This window comes from Sturnira hondurensis, unplaced genomic scaffold, assembly GCF_014824575.4.
Source record: "Sturnira hondurensis isolate 20B ecotype Veracruz unplaced genomic scaffold, ASM1482457v3 Scaffold0014953, whole genome shotgun sequence".
Classification (NCBI taxonomy): Eukaryota; Metazoa; Chordata; class Mammalia; order Chiroptera; family Phyllostomidae; genus Sturnira; species Sturnira hondurensis.
Genome location: NW_028087584.1, coordinates 970792 through 991033, shown reverse-complemented (window position 1 = coordinate 991033; position 20242 = coordinate 970792). Strand labels below are relative to the sequence as shown.

Genomic DNA, 20242 nt, shown 5'->3' with positions numbered 1-20242 from the left:
AAATTAAAATTAACATTTAATCCATCTTCCATTATTGTATCTTTTGGGTTAAATGTATTATTGCTGCTGTATAAGCAGGTCCAGGAACATTTTATTATAAACCATTAAGAATATAGCTTAGATTTCTATTGAAAATAATGGTGGTAATTGTTAATGAATCAAAATACTAAAAGGAAAATACCAAAAGTAAAATACTAAAAACATGATTCAAAGGCAGACAGGTATCATGATACCACTTTTGAACCTGTAGTTGTTACATATATATTTGTAAAAACTACAGGCAGTTGTGGCAGTGAATAACTTTTATTTTCTATGTTGAATACATGCGGTGTCAGATGGGTGCTGTATTTTGGTGGGGTGATAACTTTGTAAGTTATATAAATGTCCAAGCACTGGGTTGTACACCTGAAAGTAATAAAATATTGTATGTCAACTACAATTGATAGATAATTATTAAAAGGTAAATCTAATTTTAAAAATGAGTATTGTTTCTCCATTATTATTATATAACTTTAGCTTTTGTCCACTGAATTAAAGTACCATATTTTATTGTATATCAAATTATTAGGTGCATGCACTTGGATGTGTTCTGGAACTTTCCAAATAAGTCAGTCTATTTCTGTCTCATGCCACATTATTATAGTTGTATGTTATGCTTTGATACTTCGTAATGTGAATCTTCTCACACATTGTTTATGTTTTTCAAATGTTTTTTATTACTCTGTCATTTTTCCAATTGAAATCTAGAATAATTTTATCCATGGATTCTACAAATATACATATGCTTAGTGTACTAGCTATTGTACATAACCCTGTATTCATTGTTCATAACCCTCTTATTCATAACCCTGTACTAGCTATTGAGCACGATGTTGGGGTTGCTTTAGGAACCGAGATAGACAGTCTCTGCTTTTACGGTGCTAAAAGTTCACTTCTAAAAACTTGGAATGCTGATGAAGATTGCCTTAATCTTATAAAATAACTTGGGAGAGAATATAATCTTTGCAACAATTGGTTTTACTTTTTAGAAAGTTTTGAAGTTCTTTATTTGAGACTTTTAAAATATATCTTAGTAATGTGTTATAAAATATATTTTAGGTATATATTAATTATTGGTATTTACAATGGATTTTTGTTATATTTTTGCTATAAATGAGATACTTATTTAACTGCTTATTATGCTTGGCACATACTAATCTATTTCCTAGTATAAATAGTTTTTAATTCTCTACCTGTTAACCTCTTGATTTACTAAAACTTGTTCTATGTACAATCACATTCTATGCTGATAATGATAATACTTTTATTCCTCTTTTCCTAAAGTCAGACTTCAGTTGTTTGTCTTTTTGAGTTGTATTAATAAAAAGTTCCACAAAAAATGTTTAATTTTACTAACTGCTAGCATTGCTATTGTTTGTGTGTATCTGACTTTAAAGCTAATGCTTCTAGAGTTTTATTGATTGTGGTGCTGGTTGTTGTTTTGAAGAAGTTTTTCTCAAGTTAATAAATATCTTTATATTTGAGTTTATTTGAACATTATCAGAAACAAGTATTGAAATTTTATCATACAGTATTCCTTTATAGTTGTTATTGAGATGACCATAGGTTCTGAATTAATTTCTCAATATTAAAACATCTTAACTTCTGAATATTTCTCAAATGTCCTAGTATTTCCAATATTAAGATATATAAAATATATTTAAAATGAGTTATGATGATGATTATTTTACTGACTATGCTCAATAAAAATAATGTCAATTTAGAAGTTCTTCAATTAATCATTCTACTTTTATTAGGAACAAGTATGCTTTGGGTTTGGATTGTAAATTTTTTTGTTTCTTTCTTTTTTTAATATATTTTATTGACTATGCTGTTACAGTTGTCCCATTTCCCCCCCTTCACTCCCCTCTACCCTGCACACCCTCTCCCACCCTTTAGTTCATGTCCATGTGTCTTAAGTTCTTTAGCTTCTACATTTCCCATACTATTCTTACCCTGCTCCTCTCTACTTTTTTACCTACCATCTATGCTACTTATTCTCTGTACCTTTTCCCCCACTCTCCTCCTCCCACTCCCCTGTTGCTATTCCTCCACGTGATCTCCATTTCTGTGGTTCTCTTCCCATTGTAATTGTTTGCTTAGTTCGTTTATGTTTTAGGTGTGGTTGCTAATAATTGTGAGTTTGCTGTTATTTTACTGTACATTTTACATTTTACTGTACATGTTTTTTATCTTCTTTTTCTTAGATAAGTCCCTTTAACATTTTATATAATAAGGGCTTGGTGATGATGAACTCCTTTAACTTGACCTTATTTGAGAAGCACTTTATCTGCCCTTCCATTCTAAATGAAAGCTTTGCTGGATAGAGCAATCTTGGATGTAGGTCCTTGCCTTTCATGACTTCGAATACTTCTTTCCAGCCCTTTCTTGCCTGTAAGGTCTCTTCTGACAAATCAACTGACAGTCTTTGTAGGTAACTGTCTCCTTATCTCTTCCTGCTTCTAGGATTCTCTCCTTCATTTTAGTCTTGGGTAATGTAATTATGATGTGCCTTGGTGTGTTCCTCCTTAGGTCCAAGTTCTTTGGGACTCTCTGAGCTTCCTGGACTTCCTGGAAGTCTATTTCCTTTGCCAGATTGGGGGAGTTCTTTATTATTTGCTCAAATAACTTTTCCATTTGTTGCTCTTGCTCTTCCCCTTCTGATGTTGGAGCATTTAAAGATGTCCTGGAGGTTCCTAAGGCCCTCCTCATTGTTTTGAATTCTTGTTTCTTCATTCTGTTCTGATTGGATGTTTCTTTCTTCCTTCTGGTCCACTCCATTAATTTGAGTCCCAGTTTTCTTCCCATCACTATTGGTTCCCTGTGCATTTTCCTTCATTTTGCTTAATGTAGCCTTCATTTTTTCATCTAATTTGCAGCCAAATTCAACCAATTCTGTGAGCAACCTGAACACCAGTGCTTTGAACTGTGCATCTGATAGGCTGGCTATCTCTTTATCACTCAGTCGTATTTTTTCTGGAGCTTTGATCTGTTCTTTAGTTTGGGCCATTTTTTTTTTGCCTTGTCTTGCCTGTTACATATGAGGGGTGGAGCTTTAGGTGTTAACCAGGCAGGGCAACCCAGTCACTGGGTTGTGATGCTGTATGTGGGGGCGGGGTCCGAGAAGGAACAATGGTGCTTGCTCTGCTTTTTGTCAGACCTCAGTCCCTTCTGCTTCCCCCAAGCAAACTGGGCCCTTCTGGTCCTGATTCCCATGCGGGTGGGCTTGTGTGCATTCTAGGACCCTGTGGGTGTCTCCAACGATCTCTCTTGTGAGGCTGGGAGTCTCTCCCTGAGCCTCAACCCCCACAGGTGTTTTCGATTAGTGTTTTGAGGCTTTATTTCTTGGTGCTGGAATCCTGGGTTTCGAGGTCTGTCTTGCACCCCACTTTTGCCTGGTTTATCTGTGTACAAATGTGGGACTGCCACCCGGTCAGTCAGCCACCTTGCACACAGTGCCTTGCTTCACAATTGCTGCCTCACTGGGTCTGCCTGTTGCCACCCTGTGCCCTGGGTCTGCCAGCTGCCGGCTGTGCATCCAGGGTCTGCTCGCTGCCATCTTGCACAGTTGTGGTGCCTTGTGTGCCCAGAGTCACCACTTCTTGTGCTGCGACCCTTCTCTGCTGGGCCTATGACTTGAACCCCTTTAACTTGACTCTGCTCCGCCTACTGGTCTGGATAGATGTGTCTATTTCAACTCCTTGGCTGTCCGACTTCCATACAGACACTTTTCTGTCAGTTCTGGTTGTTATTTTGTTTCTAAATTGTTGTTGTCCTTATTTTGGTTGTGTGAGGAGGCACAGTGTGTCTACCTATGCCTGCATCTTGGCTGGAAGTTGGATTGTAATTTTTAAGGTAAAGTTATATTGGGACTATTTCATTTACTGTAAGTGTATGCCTGAACCAAGTTTTTTATTTTTATTTGAACTTTCTTTTTTAGTCTGAGTATCCAGCAGACTTCCCTATCCTCCTATGCAGGTAGAACAGAAATGGTTACAGGATTTAGATTCATCCACAGTGATTTAGGCTCTGGTCTGGAGGATCCCATGAGAGAACAGATATTATCTCCCAGGAGTTATTTTCGCACTTCTTAGTTTTTCTCTGGGAGGCTTACCTAAACTGAGACTCAGGAGTATTCCCACCAGGAATGCAGTCACTTTTGCTGCTAAGTACATGGTCTTCCAAACTCTCTTTGTTCAGACTTGCTTCCCTCTGAGAAGAAAACACCTGTAGTGGTGGCAGGGTGTGGGCTAGGCCAGTTGTCCAAGAAATCCTCAGTATCTGCCATGGGACTCCACAGACCCAGACCATATAGTCAGGGATGTTAACAATGCAGGGGACCTTCAAGATTACGTTGCTCCACCACTCACTTTATCAGTGAGGAAATCATCCTGAGAAGGGAAGTGACTATGGTGACAAAGAGTATAGATAACATGCTGGGTAAAGAATGTGGCTTTCATAACTCTGTTCATTTCACTGTCATGCTGGTTAAAAGTTTTGAATTTGTCTTGTATTATCCAAGTAAACCGTAAAGTGAATTCCATCTTTATTTGTGTCTGATAAAATGAACAAAATATTTTATGAAATTTTCAAATAAATTTAGATTCCTTCTCATTACATTCAAGCCGGCAGTCTGCCTTACTGGGAAATTACTTGTGTTTCTGAAAATAATCTGAGCAATGGTGTATACACAGCTTTCACATGCCAACAATGTAGGACTTCCCTGACTGGTGCATGGTTGAGTGTCCTCCTGTAAAGGGACCAACTGGCACAGTCACCAGTGTGTGACTGGGTTGTGGACCTGTTTCTGGTTGGGGTGTGTGCTAGAGGCAACAGATTGATGTTTCTCTCCCTATCTTTCTCCTTTCTGCCCCTCTCTCTAAAATAAATAAATACATAAAATCTAAAACAAAGGAATGTAGGGCTATGTTTATTTCAGTTATTACAGGGATGATTTTCAGACTAAGCTTGGTATCAACATTGTTTTCCCTTCCAAATAAAAAAATTCTGGACATATCTGTTAATGGTTCCATTGTTAATATTAGAGAACATGTTGCCTAAAACAATGTATGGAAAACTAAAAAGGCGAGGGCTTTGAGTGCTGTTTTTGTCCTTGAATATTAATAGTTCCATGTTGTGGTGAGGTTTTTGTTTGATATTGTCAGGTGATTCTATTATTGGAATTTTGTTTACCAAAAATAAATTGCATTTTTCAATGAACATATAGTTTCTGAGAGTAATACTACAAGTGTTTTTGTGGAATAGCCATGGTTGTTCAAGGGATAAGTGTGTCCTCTTTTGCTTAAGGCAAGATTATAACTAACTAATTCAGTAATAATATTGTGTAGAATAGATGTCTAAATCAGATTAATGAACATTTCATTAATTTTGTTATAAACTGCAACTGAATAACAATTAAGAAAATGGATCTGTTGTGATAGAGGAGACAGGCTATAAAAATATAATGATGATACAATGGCAGGGAGTTGAAGTACAAACATATTAAAAATAATGCTAAGAATTTCATATATGACATGGCTTTTTGTGTAGCCATTTTAAGTTTTCCTTTAAAGGTAAAACTTCTGTGTTGAAACTGTTAGGGTATTTTATGAAAGAGGAATAAAATTTCATTTCTCTTTTTGTCCTGTTCTGCAGGAAGTCACTAAAGCAGTCCAGCCTCTCTTACTGGGAAGAATCATAGCTTCCTATGATCCAGATAACAAGGTGGAACGCTCCATTGCGATTTACCTAGGCATAGGATTATGCCTTCTCTTTATCCTGAGGACACTGCTTCTGCACCCAGCCATTTTTGGCCTTCACCACATTGGAATGCAAATGAGGATAGCTATGTTTAGTTTGATTTATAAGAAGGTAATACTTCTATGCGCAGTCTCCATGTTACACGGAGTAGCATCATGTTGTAAATGCTGTGCTGGTACAAATTCGGAATAAATGCTGAAATCAATTTCATAAGTCAGTGAAATAAATTAGAGCAGTAATTAGCATCTCTAATTGTCTTTGATAACTTAATTCACTTTAATAATTTTTGAACAGCTCCTATAAACTGTATATGATATAGTTTCATTTTTGTTTTTTTACTAGTCATGTCATCATTGTTTGGAATCCATGGTTCCCCATTAAAATGGTTCTTATCATCTGTATAAGTTATTGACAAAATACTGTCTTAGGGTAGGATGCCATGTATCCTTGTGTTCAAACTGTAAGAGTATGTATATATGTAATCGTTAATGATAATCCAAGCAATGAAGGTTTTCCCCTTAACTAGTTGTGACGCAGGGGTGTATTCATCTATCTACTGCCTTATTTTGAGTTAGATTTTTCTTATCTTGTGAGTTTGAAAATTAAAAAAAAATTAGAACAGCACATGGATGGCAATTGTAAAAACTTCTTATTTTCTGTGTGTAATGTTCAGACAAGAACCCAAGTTGCTGAAGCATGATTTGGGTATATTCAGATTAAAATTTGAACATAATTCAAATATAATTTGAGATCATAATTTTCAATTTGAGATCTTGCAAACATAATTTGAGATCATTTCAGAACATGTATTTTCACCAGCCTGATTAAATCTAAATTAAATATAATTTAATTTAAAATGTGACTGATTAAATCTACCAAGTCATTTTATTGGGTTGGCCAAAAAGTCCACTTATTTTTCTCTGTAAAATAAAAGACACATTTTTCATTTTCACCAATAACTATTGATTTGGATATTTTGAGTATGTCAGCTATCTCCAATGTGGTAGAACATTTGTTGTTCTCAATTAATGTCTCAGTTTGATAGCTATCAACTTCAACTGGTCTACTCAACTGTGGAGCATCATCCAGTGAGAAATCTCTAGCACCAAACTTTGCAAACCACTTTTGACATGTTCAATCAATTATATAGCACCTTCTCCATACACTGCACAAGTCTTCTTTTCTGTTTCAGTCATGTTTTTACCTGTCTTGAAATACTAAAGCACAATATACCAAAAATGTTGCATATTTTCTTTCATCTTCAATATTAAAAGGATTATACAAAAATTCACCAATTTTGATTTTTTAAAATGCATGCTGTTATACAGATGTCATAATTTGATCTAACAAAATTGTTTTGAATTAAGTTAAAGACAACTAAGTGCTACTAGAGCCACCTTACAGAAAAAACAAACACACTTTTTAGCCAACCTCAAACAGAAAGCTGTTTTGGTTGAATCATTTGAATACTGCTTTACCTTTATTCTCTCTTTTCTTCTCCCAATGTAAAAACTTTATATACTTGGTTTATAAAGGTCATGGATCTGAAATTCCCTCTAGCAAATAACCCATAACACTTCCATAATATACATGCAAAGTCAGTTGTGTTGTAAAACTTGGTAACTATACTTTATTGTTCAAAGAAGCTTTTTATGGAGGCACAAGAGAAAAATGGAGTCCACAGTTTACTTAAATCACCTCAGCTGCAGTCTCATCAGTTCTCAATTACTAGGAAAGCGTGGGTGATAAGTCAACAAACATTTTATATTGATCCAGAAATTTTACATAAGTGAAGAAATTACGTATTATTCAGAAGCTAAAATCTACACAAGCATATTAAATGAAGTAAAATCCAGTTTAAAAATTATTTATAAAAGTGCTTATTATCATAGTATAAGTTATAGTTAATGATGTACATGACAAGCTTCTAAATGATTTAGAGATGCTATCTCATTTGAGATTTTCCCTAGGCTATCAATAAAAGATTTCAAGAAACTAAGACCCAAGAAATAGAAAACATTGTATAAAAACTTGTTTACATTTTCTAAAATGGATAAATCATATTTCTTGAAGTAAATGGTTTTCCAATATCAAGGAAAATAAAATAGTACTAAAATAATGTAGTAAAACAAACTGTTATACAGGAAGAGAGGAACAAAATAGTCTTGGGCTGAAGGGAGGAGAGATGAAAGAGCAGGTTAGTTTGTAAATAAGTCCATATATAACATTTAGCACAAATACAGCAGTATATGGTGCTTTCAGAGTCACAGCACATTCATGAAAAGTTAGAAGCTGTTGTCTCTATCCTTCTTTCTAATTGTTGAGTATCTGTTCTTACCTAGTTTGCTTTACCTGTCTAGCTACACTTGTTGGCCTTCATTGGCATCATCACCAAAGAATGCAATTGCATCTCCACATGGCTGTGTTTTGGTTCCTAAAGTAAACTGGTACTTTAGCTGACCAGTTTCATTCATGTGGCAGGCAACCACTGATTCTTTCTACAATATTCCAAATTTTGTAATAGGGCACCATTTTGCTTTGTTCCCAAATCTGCAACTATGATATATTCAAATTATATTTTAAATAATAAATCTAAATACAAAGTAAATTTAGCTTTCCCTCTGGATATCAGGAAGATAGAGTGAAGAAAGAAGACTTCATTTAGTCGAGAAGACTCAAATGAAGAAATATTCACTGAGCGTTTACTATGCTTAACATGGAGCCCTGTGGAGAACTTAATCACCTAAGACTGAGTCTCTTACTAGGTCATGTGTGATCCAGCTCAGTGGATTTTCCCTGTCATATACTAATAGTGTTTTGGAATTAATGACCTTGATTCTTCCTTCATCTGTGCTTATCTAAATGCTATTCATTTTTCTCTACCGATCTTAAGTTCTACTTCTTTAATAAAAGCTTTTCAGATTTTGTAACCAGATATGTGAACTTTCTCTTAACCAACCTATTAAATTCTATTCCCTTGAACTCATTTATCACATCGTATTTAGTTATGTTTTTAAAATCTTAATAATAATAATAATCCCTGATGCCTAAATAAAGTGAATTATATCTACTAAGTGCTCAATACCTATGTGAGGAATTCAGTTAAAACACATACTAAACAGGTACTCTGAGATCAAAGCCATCTAATGGCAAATCAATACTTATTAAATTTTGCTGGCAAAGTATGACTGTAATCTTTCACCAAAATAATTAATTTATCTACTAAACAATTATATTTTGCATATATGAATGTATATTTCTTGGTAAAATTTAAGGATTATCAGTAATATGATCTTTCACAAAATTATTAATTATTCATAATATACTTTGACTTTAACAATAATTTTCTTAATGGAGTTGCTGTAGGACTGCATTCAGAATTTAAGGCCATCATTTTAATTTCAAACTGCCTTTGGTTCTATGTTTTGTATAAACAAAACAAACCCTTTCTCTCTATATGTATATCTATAGATATATACACAATATTATTTCCATTTTGGAGGTACAAAAATGCTTAAAAAATAACTATTGACATGCTAGTATAATATTTGTTGTGAAGAACAATATTTATAGATCTGAGGAGATACAAAGCCAGACGAATATAAAGTAATTTTCATTATTTTTGCTTAAAAATACATGCATAGTAAACTAATTTCTCATTTGTGTTATTATGTTACTTAGGGATATATTTGTCTTCTGTTTGTCAACATCATCTAACTTCCCATTTTTTCTTTTAGACTTTAAAGCTGTCAAGCCGTGTTCTAGATAAAATCAGTATTGGACAACTTGTTAGTCTCCTTTCCAACAACCTGAACAAATTTGATGAAGTATGAACCTAATGATTTAATTTTTTATGCAATATTGTTATAACTCATACAACTCTGAAGGTTTTCCTGGATTAGGTGATGGTAATAAGTGGTTAAGTAGAAAACATTTTTACCTTCCTTATTTTTGAAAACTGAGAAAGGTAAGTTGGGTAGTGAAGTGCCATTTTGGGGTCTTGTGGACCCACACAACTCAAAGGTACCTCAGCTTGCTGGGTATTTGATGAGGTTTTTCAAAATTTAATCTTTTTCTGATCTTGTTTTCTTTTAATACTTTAAATCACTTACTTCAGTTGAATATGACATTCTGAGCAATTTTTCGTCATTGCTATCTTGTGTCATAAATAAATGCAAGAAACTTGAGGATAATATCTTCTTATTTATCTTTGCACTTTCAATATTTAAAAGAGTTTTGAGCTCTCAACAGGTGCTAAATAAATTACTGTTAAATTGAGCATGTGTAATAATAAAAATAAAATATATTTATTCTGAATATATTGTCAGATAGATTTGTGCCTTTGTAGAGACTGGGTTCTGGACAGTCTTTTGTTCTCACATAGCTCTTGCTTTATTCAAACAGAAGTTATTTACTTATTTATTTAAATATTTTATTTATTTATTTTTAGAGAAAGGGGAAGGGAAGGAGAAAGAGTGGGAGAGAAATGTCAATGTGTTGTTGCCTCTCATGTGTCCCCTACTGGGGACCTGCCCTGCAACCCAGGTGTGTGCCCTGACTGGGAATCGAACTGGCAACCCTTTAATTCACAGTCCCATGCTCAATCCACTGAGCTAAACCAGCCAGGGCTCAAATGGAAGTTATTTAAAATAAATTTTTTGGCATGATGCTTAAGAGATCCAATCTCAGTTCCACGGGAAAAAGATACATAAGAATGCAGTAACTTGAAATTTGTTCCTTGGGAATTCCTAGTCTATATGTAGAAGGTTTAAGCACATTGCTGTGTGTTTTATGTAATGAATACCTAGATTTCAGTGTACTCAGAATCATGAAGTGTTTGTATGAGCTTACTGTGTTCGATTCATTTATCTGTGCTGTCTGTTTGTTTGTTTTTGGAGGAAAGTGGGAGATAAAATATCATCAGTCTTCACTGTGATTTTATTTTCCAGGGACTTGCATTGGCACATTTTGTGTGGATCGCTCCTTTGCAAGTGACACTTCTGATGGGGCTGCTCTGGGAACTATTACAAGCCTCTGCCTTCTGTGGACTTGCTCTACTCATAGTCCTTGCCATTTTTCAAGCTTGCTTAGGGAGAATGATGATGAAGTACAGGTAGCACTCTATTTACATTGTTTCAAAGGGTTTTAAATTAGGTTTTCAACAAGCCCATGCTAATAAAACCAGGACTGCTCTGCACCAAATGATGATCTGCTTCCTAGGTATCACTAAAAAGGAAAGGATATTTATTTATTTATGCCACATGCTTTTACTTATATGTGGAATTTTGTGAACAAATTAAACAAACAAGCAAAAGAGAAACAGATTCGTAAGTTCAAAGAGCAGACCGACAGCTGTCAGAGGGGACGGGGTTTGGGGGCTTGGTGAAAAAATGAAGGGATTAAGCAAAAAAAAAAGCCCCATTAACACAAATAATAGTATGGTGACTGCCAAAGGGAAAAGGGCTAGGGGCAGGTAGGAGAGGGTATAGGAAGGATGAATGATGACAGGAGACTTAACTTTGTGTGGTGAACACACAATCAGGGAATTATTTTAATGGTGCAAATAATTCCTATGTCAATGGGATATTTTTAACTTATAAATTTGTAGAATTTCTTTATAAATATGTTACTGTCTAGTTCATTTTTGTAGATCATAAGATTTAAATACAATGGATAAAACTTTGATGTGAGTAGGAGAGGATGCATAGATTTGGGGTACAGCTTTTCCTACTCTGGTTCATGGATCATCACATTAGAGCCTTAGTTACTACTTTTACAGAATGACTCAGTGAATGATATCAGTCATTGCTTGTATAGAAGACTTCTAGAGTTTGTCAGCTAGAGCTTGATAAAAGTACACACATTTTGGAATTAGACAGCTCTTAGCTTGAATCTTCAGGTGCATGCTTACTAGTTATGTGACCTGAATAAGCCACTCTGCCCCACTGAGTGTCTGGTTTTCAATATATTTTCTTTTTAAAAAATTAATTGATTTTAGAGAGAGAAGAAGGGGAAAGTGAAAGAGGGAGGGACATTGATTTGTGGTTCTACTTATTTATGCATTCATTGGTTTATTCTGTATGTGCTCTGACCAGGATCAAACCCACAACCTCTATGTATTGGGACAATGTTCTAACTGACTGAACTACTTTGCCAGGACTGGTTTTTTGTCTTTAAAGTGAAAGTGACCACCATTCCTGAAATGCCTTAAGAATTAGGGATAGTGTATGGAATGCATCTAGTACAATGTCTGGCACATAAGAGGCATTTACTAAGTAGTAGATACTTTTATTACCACCTATTTGATAATAAAATGTTCATCTGTTTAATAAAAGTAATGTTGCTTCCTAAAGGCTTGAGCAGTGCTTAATGGATAATTTGAGTTGTTTTTACTGTGAAATTGATTGATTTACAGAGATCAGAGAGCTGGGAAAATCAATGAAAGACTTGCGATCACATCAGAAATGATTGAAAATATCCAATCTGTTAAGGCATACTGCTGGGAGGAAGCAATGGAAAAAATGATTGGAAATCTAAGGAAGTGAGTCATTTACATAATTTCAATATCATTGGTCAGTTAATGGTTAATACTTCAAAAATTAGTTACAGTGGATTTCCAGCTCATATTTCAAGTTTCTGACAATCAAACAATTCTACTGAGCCATCACAGTATTTATGTGTTAAGTGGCATAAAGTCATTTTCATGGGCTGTAGTTTTAGTTTGTCAAGTATGTTATTTTTGACTAGAAGAGTATTTTTATACCTATGAAAGAATATCCTATATATGTTTATAGCTGCCTAATATACTTATTTGACTAAAATAATGGTCATGATGCTGAAGGCTGATTGAAACCTTAAATAGAACTGCTAGAGAGATAAATATACAATTCTGAACCAAATAAATGATTGTCTGTTATTATATGTATTTCAATCTTTGCATTATGGCTCATGAAAAATGAAAAAACCTTCATTTGGTTAAAATATATTTGTTCTTCCTACTTAGGAATACTAACACAGGGTGATCTCTATAAACTGTTTTTCTATAAACTCTCCACTTGAGATTTCAGTTCAAGTTATGAAAACCACCTTTTGAGGTAGAATCAGTTTTTGGCACCTATCTCTGGTCTTGTTTCACCTCAGATAACCTTTCTTATCACTGATCAGTAAAGATCTAGCAAAAAATGTACAGCGCAGACTGAGCTGAGATTACTGATATAATTTGCGCAAAATATAAGCTAGGGTAGGCATAAGACCATTTCTCTTTAGTCAAGTTCCACACTCTACAAAGTGCATTAAAAAGGGTTCTAGGAGACTCTGTGGGAATAGATATACTATTAGAGAGCAAACTTTTCAGGATAGGTAACAGAGGACAAGTTTCACAGGAAAAATATACTAAAAAGATGAGCACCCTTTTGGATAATGTGACTATGGGTTATCAGGAATATGGGCTGCTGTTTCCAGTAGACAGTAATGGTAACTAAGCTGCAGGTGTGTGATTGGAACAACAAAGGAAATGCTGAAATGTTAAGTCCTTTGCCATGTAAATAGAAAGAATAAAAGGATATTTATTTCCCAAACATTATTGCTCACCTGTTTTTATTATGCCTTTCAAGACAAATCCAGGAAAGGAATTTTGTTTTCTTTCCAGAAACATCCTTAAAGATCTCGGGGAATTGTTTTATTAACATTGCTTTTTTCATTAGCAAGTGTTTTTCATCACACTTGTCCCATTGGTTACTTGTATGCCTGTAAACACAGACATAGCAAGAGTGATGAGGGGTTTTGTTAGGCCTCAAGGTAAACACCTAGTGAGGTTGTTCTGCTTGCTGACTTTTCTCGACTTCTTCCTCTATTTCTCAAAAAGATGAAATGCATCCTTCCTACTCTGTATTTTTGTTCAACCAATTCTAATAGCAAATGTTTGGTTGTAACTTGTATAATCCAATTCCTTAATCTGGCATGAAATCGTTACCTGAAATGGCTGTAAGGTGCTGACGTAAATATGAGACAGCAAAAATTGTTTCTATTCAAAAGAGCAAATATAAAGTTCTGGAAGAGATTGGAGGGATGCACTTCAAAGGAGTGGTTACCTTGGCTTGGGCTACTGTTCACCTGTGCAAAAGGCTGTGCAAATCTCCCTGATAATCTACTCCTACATTGTTCTTGGTAATAAAATGATTTTCAAAATTTTTATAAGAAACTGATAAAATACTCTTATGACTCATAAAGTGTTAGTGACTTTATAATGGAGAGTACTGCTTTGTTGGTGATTCTTATAAAGGTTCTTGAATCCATTAATCTTTTCCTATAATGGAAAAGATCTTTTCCTATAATCTTTTCCTATAACTTCTTCCATTTTCCTCAACTTTCTAATACATTTCAACAACAATTTTGACAGATTTGTTAACTTTTTTGTAAATAGTGTTTTCTAGCATTTTATTGATATCAGTGTAGCCACTATTATTCTTTTTCTGATGAAGATTAAAGACAACACAGTAAGTTTCAAATGCTAAGTCCCCTGCTGTAATGCCATTGATCTTGGCAACAAATTCACAAGGATAATGTTATGTTTCCCATTTGTGGATGAAGATTCTATAGCACCAGAAGGAAAAACAACCTGCTTAAGGTGGCATAGGTGTAAATGGCACAGCCAGGAGTCAAACCCCAGTGAGATTCCAAAATCCTAATCTCTCTTCAATGCCAAATAATTGATACAAGTGAGCATTAGATTGTAGATCACAATCTATGTTGGGCACATTGAACTCCAAAATTTTCATCAGAGTGCTCAAGTTTACATTTTCTTAAACCTAAAAGGAAAAATATTTCCTTTGAATTCTAATTAAGAATGAGAACCTTTCTGAGTTATACAGATGTGTGGAAGTAGCACTCAAGTGCCAAGCACACTTTTTGGTCCCTCCCACCAGGACCCTCTACTTACCTGAATCACCACTGCTCTTTCCTTTACAAGAGCTGAATAGGAGGATCACAAGCAATTCAAGTTTCTGTGGTCCAGGAAGATTGCGAGAGAGGTTGAGGGCCGCATTGTCCTCTACTCTCACAAGCTTCTGCACTCCCTGTTTTCTGCCTTTTGGACCATGTAAACCTCTCTTATGTGATAAAAAGAAAATAGTTCTCATTTTCAATTTGGACTAGAAGATTAGAAGTATAATATAATTTGCAGTTATATTAAAATGAAAGACAAGGAGAACGTGGTATCTTCCTCATAGTTTTTCAAGAACCACATGCAACAGAATCTTTTGCACGGGTACTTTTTTTTCCTAACCTACTGCAAGCTTGATCAGTATCTCTGAGAGCTGTCCCTGAGACTGTGCATTTTAAAAAGTTTCTCAGGTGATTTTTTACCTATACTAACACTTAACACCCACTCCTCTGTAGCTTGTATATTTTTGGTGTTCCCCAAAGCCAAGCTAGAATTTTTAAAGTGCTAAGAATCTATTAGGAAATCACAGTCCTCATTTCCATGCCTAATTGCTTAAAACAAAACCAACAAACAAAAAATTATCAAAGTCTCACTAATAAATAATGAAGTGATAAAGATATAAAATAATGTAGTAATTGGGGTTATTAATTATAGTTTAAAAATAATATTTACAGGTATTATGGGCAAGACACTGGTACATTCATTTCTATTCCTCTTTCAAATAAGGTAACTGAGGCCCAGAGAGGTTAAATAACTTGCCCAAGGTCACAAAGCCTTGAGGGTCTGTGTTCAGATTTTACATTCCAAGATGCTTCATATTTGAACAGTAAATAAGCATTCCAAATCTTATTATTTTGTTTTATAGAACAGAACTAAAACTGACCTGGAAGGCAGCCTATGTAAGATGCGTGAATAGCTCAGCCTTCTTCTCCTCAGGGTTCTTTGTGGTGTTGTTTTCTGTGCTTCCCTATGCATTGAACAAAGGAATCATCCTTCGAAAAATATTCACAACCATCTCATTCTGCATCGTTCTGCGCATGGCAGTCACTCGGCAATTCCCCTGGGCTGTACAAACATGGTATGACTCTATTGGAGCAATAAACAAAATACAGGTAATGTACCATAAGTGGGCATTGTGTACAGGGCTTTTAATACAATTTCGAACTTCACTAGTTGAGCAAACTGTTTAGAGATAAATTTTTGGTCTTAGGCCTGTTTGATGCGCAGGAGTTCCTCGCTTGACAGCTGTATATGTTCTGTCAAGCCTTAGTAATGAAAGCCTTGTGAAATAAAATGAAAGCCTGTGAGAGTCTCTTGTAATCAAAGAAGTTACAGAAAATATTGTTTCTGTATTCTGGAGAATTTTATTCAACTTATCAATCAAGAGATCAGTTCTAATGTATTTGAAAAATGTGCACAAAGATGGTGGCAGATTCACTGGGAAATTAAAAACTTTCCAGCTAACACTAGGAATATTCATCTTAAAACTTTCCAATTATTTCCCTGGACAAGGAATGATGGACAAGAATGGCTTTTATATAACATTAATTCCCTTAAAATCCCAGCAATGCTGATACAGCTGCTAGCTCTGAAGAGAAGTTCTAAAGTCCTCCAGTGATGAGATTCAATTTATAGGATTGAATCACTACTATAAATTTTTATGTGCTTATAATTTTTAATCCTTAGCAGAGGGCATGCTTATTGATTTTAGAAAGAGGGTAAGGAAGGAAGAGAGAGAGGAGGGAAACATCTATGAGAGAGAGAAACATTGATCTGTTGCCTCTGGTATGTGCTTTGACCAGGGCCAAACCCACACCTAGGTATGTGCCGTGACCAAGAATCAGACCCACAACTTTTGGTTTATAGGATGATACTCCAGCTGAACCACACTAGCCAGGGTAGTGCTTATAATTTGTATAATTAATATGTAGATCAGAGTGTTGTATTATACTTTTAAAATACTGTTTTTTAAATCCTCACACAAGGATACCTTTTATTGATTTTAAAGAAAGAGAAAGGGGGAGAAAGAAACATTGATATGAGCAGAAACATTGATATGAGAGAAATATTGATGTCGATGGGATGCCTCCCATATGCTCCCTGACTGGGGACTGAACCACAGCCTAGGCATGTGCCCTGACCAGGGATCGAACCTGCAGACTTTTGGTATATGGAACAACATTCCAACCAACTGAACCACCTGGCTAGGGATTAAAGTAATATTTAAAACTTTAACCCAGAAAATAAACCATGTCACACAAATAAGAATGAGGGTGAACGTGAACCACTTTTAAGTCGTTCTGCCAATACATAACCTGGCCCAGAATTTGCAAGTGGTGGCCTGTGGACCTTCCTTTTGCCCCAGAGCTATTTTATTTCACCTTTACTTAAAGAACATTAAATTAGTTTACAGCATTTAAAAATTGGGAAATGTCACATATATAATCAATGATAGGTTCAACCTCTTTTGAAAAATTGTAATATATAGTAAACAGAGTCCTCTTCCCTTATAAGCTGTGGCAGCTCCTCCATTAGAGAGGGGTTGCCCTCTCCAGTTCATCACAATTTCTACTTAGCTGCCTTCCTCAATTTTATCATTTTTTAAATATGAAGGGGGGACCCCCAACACCAAGGAATTTATTTATAAAAAATTGTGTATTTATTCTTACAAGTTGAAACTTAAGTCCCCTTCAAAATAGTCTCCATTTGATACAATACACCTATTGCGACTTTTCTGCTGCTCAAAACAGTTTTTGAACTCATTGATTTTTATGCCTTTTAGTGCTTCTGCCATTTTTTGTTTTACCACATCTGCAAAACATTTTCCTCTCAGGACTCTTTTCATCTGGGGAAACAAAAAAAATCACTTGGGACAAGATTGGGTGAATGGAGGTATGGGGCGTGGGGGGCATGTCTTTTTTTTAGTCAAAAACTGCTGAACACTCAGCATGGTGTGCACAGGTGTGCTCATAAATCACCCATTGTGAAATGGACAAATGCACTGAAAGTGTTCAAAAAAATAATTCACTGAAGCTGGACACAGCCTCTCACAACAATGCCAGCTGGTACACTGATACAGATGGGTTCCTAGAACACTCACCTAGCTAGGCAAGCCTATACTGTGAGGAGCCTGCCATCCATAAGATAATTCCAGGGTTTTTTGGGGGTACTCCCTCTTGTGAGTTTGAGATCTTCAATTTATTGATGAATGTAGCTCAAAACCATACCAAGTCTTGGACTGATCTTATTTTTTCTCTTAACCCATCACAGCTCTGTGTGTGTGTGTGTGTGTGTGTGTGTGTGTGTGTGTGTGTGTGTGATGGAGAGAGACAAGGGGATGGGGGGAAAGAAAGAGAGACAGACAGACAGAGAGAAAGAGAGAGAACAGACATGTAGACCAGAAATAAAAAAAGATGAGAATGTTACAGAGCCACTGAACAGGAAGACAGAGATAGAGAAATATCTTGAAAATACGTTGGAGGAAAAGAGAGAAACTCAAATAGAGGTAGTGAGAGAAGAGGAGAGAAGTAAGGGGAAAAGTGAGGCAAGGACCAGGCTTTTTTCATTACCTCCTATGGTGAAGGCTTCAGGATACACAGACTTAATTCTTCCTTCTGCTCCCATCTTTCCTCTGAACACTGTGAAGTAGAGTTTCTAATAAGACCCTTTTAGACTCAAGGTTTGATGCCTATTTAAAATCAGCTTTATCAGATCTTCACACCTTCTCTTAACCCAGAGAAGTGATGCAAATGATGTCTCTAATGGGGGGGGAGTGCTGTAAAGATAAAGATATTAGTTTTCTCTCTGTCCTAATTAAGGCAAATTGGTGGCTAATGCAGAGGTGCTTTATAAATTCTTCACTAAGTTTAACATGTATAGTACAAGGGCGTATGTTAAAACTTAATGTGTAAAACCAGATTTGTATAATATTTCAGGTTTAAAGAGTGCATTTCTAGTATGATGACTCCTAGTGCTTCGTGAGTTTACTTTAGAAATTATTTTTAATTATTTATTAAGAAATTCATAAAATCTAAATACAAGATACAGCACTTGTATTTAGTAGAATAGGTGTACTAGTGCGTAGTGTTTGCTATTCTGGTTCTACATTATGATTTTGCTCTCTTTTTATAAACAGGATTTCTTACAAAAGCAAGAGTTTAAGACATTGGAATATAATTTAACAACCACGGAAGTAGTGATGGAGAATGTAACAGCCTTCTGGGATGAGGTCAGAATTTTAAAAACATTGTTTACTCTATATACTTAAGCATTTTCTTTGTGAATCTGATTTTCATACTAATGGACAATGAGAATTATGTTAGAACGGGTAGAGCTGGAGGTGGACCACTCCACTTTTTTTATAGATTAAGAAGTAGAGCCCCAGGAATATTAAATAGAGTATGGAAGCCTCTTCATTTTGTCCTGAGTCATATAACTCATTTCGCATAACTTATTAGAAAGTAATACCCAGCACATTGGTTTCAGATCCAGGTGGAGCTGAATTTGAATCCTGGTTCTGCTCTTTACTCTCTATGTAATCTAGATAGAGTTATTGTCTTTGGGGAGCCTCTGGTTCTCCATCTGTAAAGTGGGTATATTAATATTTACCTTGCAGATTGTGTAGTGTTCAGTGCATATAATAGCTCCTCAATAAATGCTACCACATCTGATCTCAAGTTTCAGTCCAAGTGCTTTACATATACCAATCAATATAAAGATGTATGAGAGACCTACTAATTTATGGTTTTCAATGATTTTTACTTTTTTTCATTCACTGTTAAAATCCTCATATTTTTCAAAGTCAGAAAATATATTATCAATGATATTCAGCCTCTAGAAAGCAATATCTGATTATTGAGAAACCCTATTGAGTTCCCATTTCCTGATCACTGATATCTGCTTAGTAAAGGTAGGAGTTATGAAACCAATGGCTTATTTCTCCATATTACACAATATATTAAACTTGTTTTATTCATTTAGGTAACTTGATCACTGGCTTTCAATTTACTTCATAGTTTAAGATATGGGTAGAGAATAATTCTTTATTGAAATAGCAAAAATATGTGTGGAAAAGTGGATCAGATTGATTTTACCTCTTTGTTTTGGGGAATTTCAAATGCACTTCTAGGTATGAAAAAAATTTTATTTGACATTTTTACAACTATTTTTGGACAGTTGTTTTCCTACACTGGTGCAAAAGTTATCCTTTTCAGTTTCCTTCTATCTAATGAAATAGGTAGTGGGCTTGAGCCCTTATGTGCCAGGCACTAAAGGAAGCACTTTTTATGTGTTTCATTAATTCTCATTGCATTCCTATGACCTAAGTAATATTAATTAATATTAATATTTCCATTTTACTGACAAGGAAAGGGAGACTTAGAAAAGTTAAGGGACCTGGCTAGGCTCACACCTGGCAAGACCTAAAACAGGATTCTGGACCCAAATGTCACAATCTACAACCCTTCCACTGAGCCCCTGACTCCTGTCTGCTGAATTCTCACC

At 35.2% G+C, this 20242-nt stretch overlaps 1 protein-coding gene across 1 annotated transcript in view; it reads left to right on the top strand.

Annotated features, from left to right (window-relative positions):
* The window catches only part of CFTR (CF transmembrane conductance regulator), a 214666-nt gene that overhangs the window by 52314 nt on the left and 142110 nt on the right, over nucleotides 1-20242 (top strand). Inside the window, exons 4-9 of the mRNA XM_037064209.1 lie at nucleotides 5695-5910; nucleotides 9537-9626; nucleotides 10749-10912; nucleotides 12215-12340; nucleotides 15606-15852; nucleotides 18876-18968. Of these exons, the coding sequence (XP_036920104.1) occupies nucleotides 5695-5910; nucleotides 9537-9626; nucleotides 10749-10912; nucleotides 12215-12340; nucleotides 15606-15852; nucleotides 18876-18968 (936 nt within the window). The remainder of the gene's footprint in view (nucleotides 1-5694; nucleotides 5911-9536; nucleotides 9627-10748; nucleotides 10913-12214; nucleotides 12341-15605; nucleotides 15853-18875; nucleotides 18969-20242) is intronic.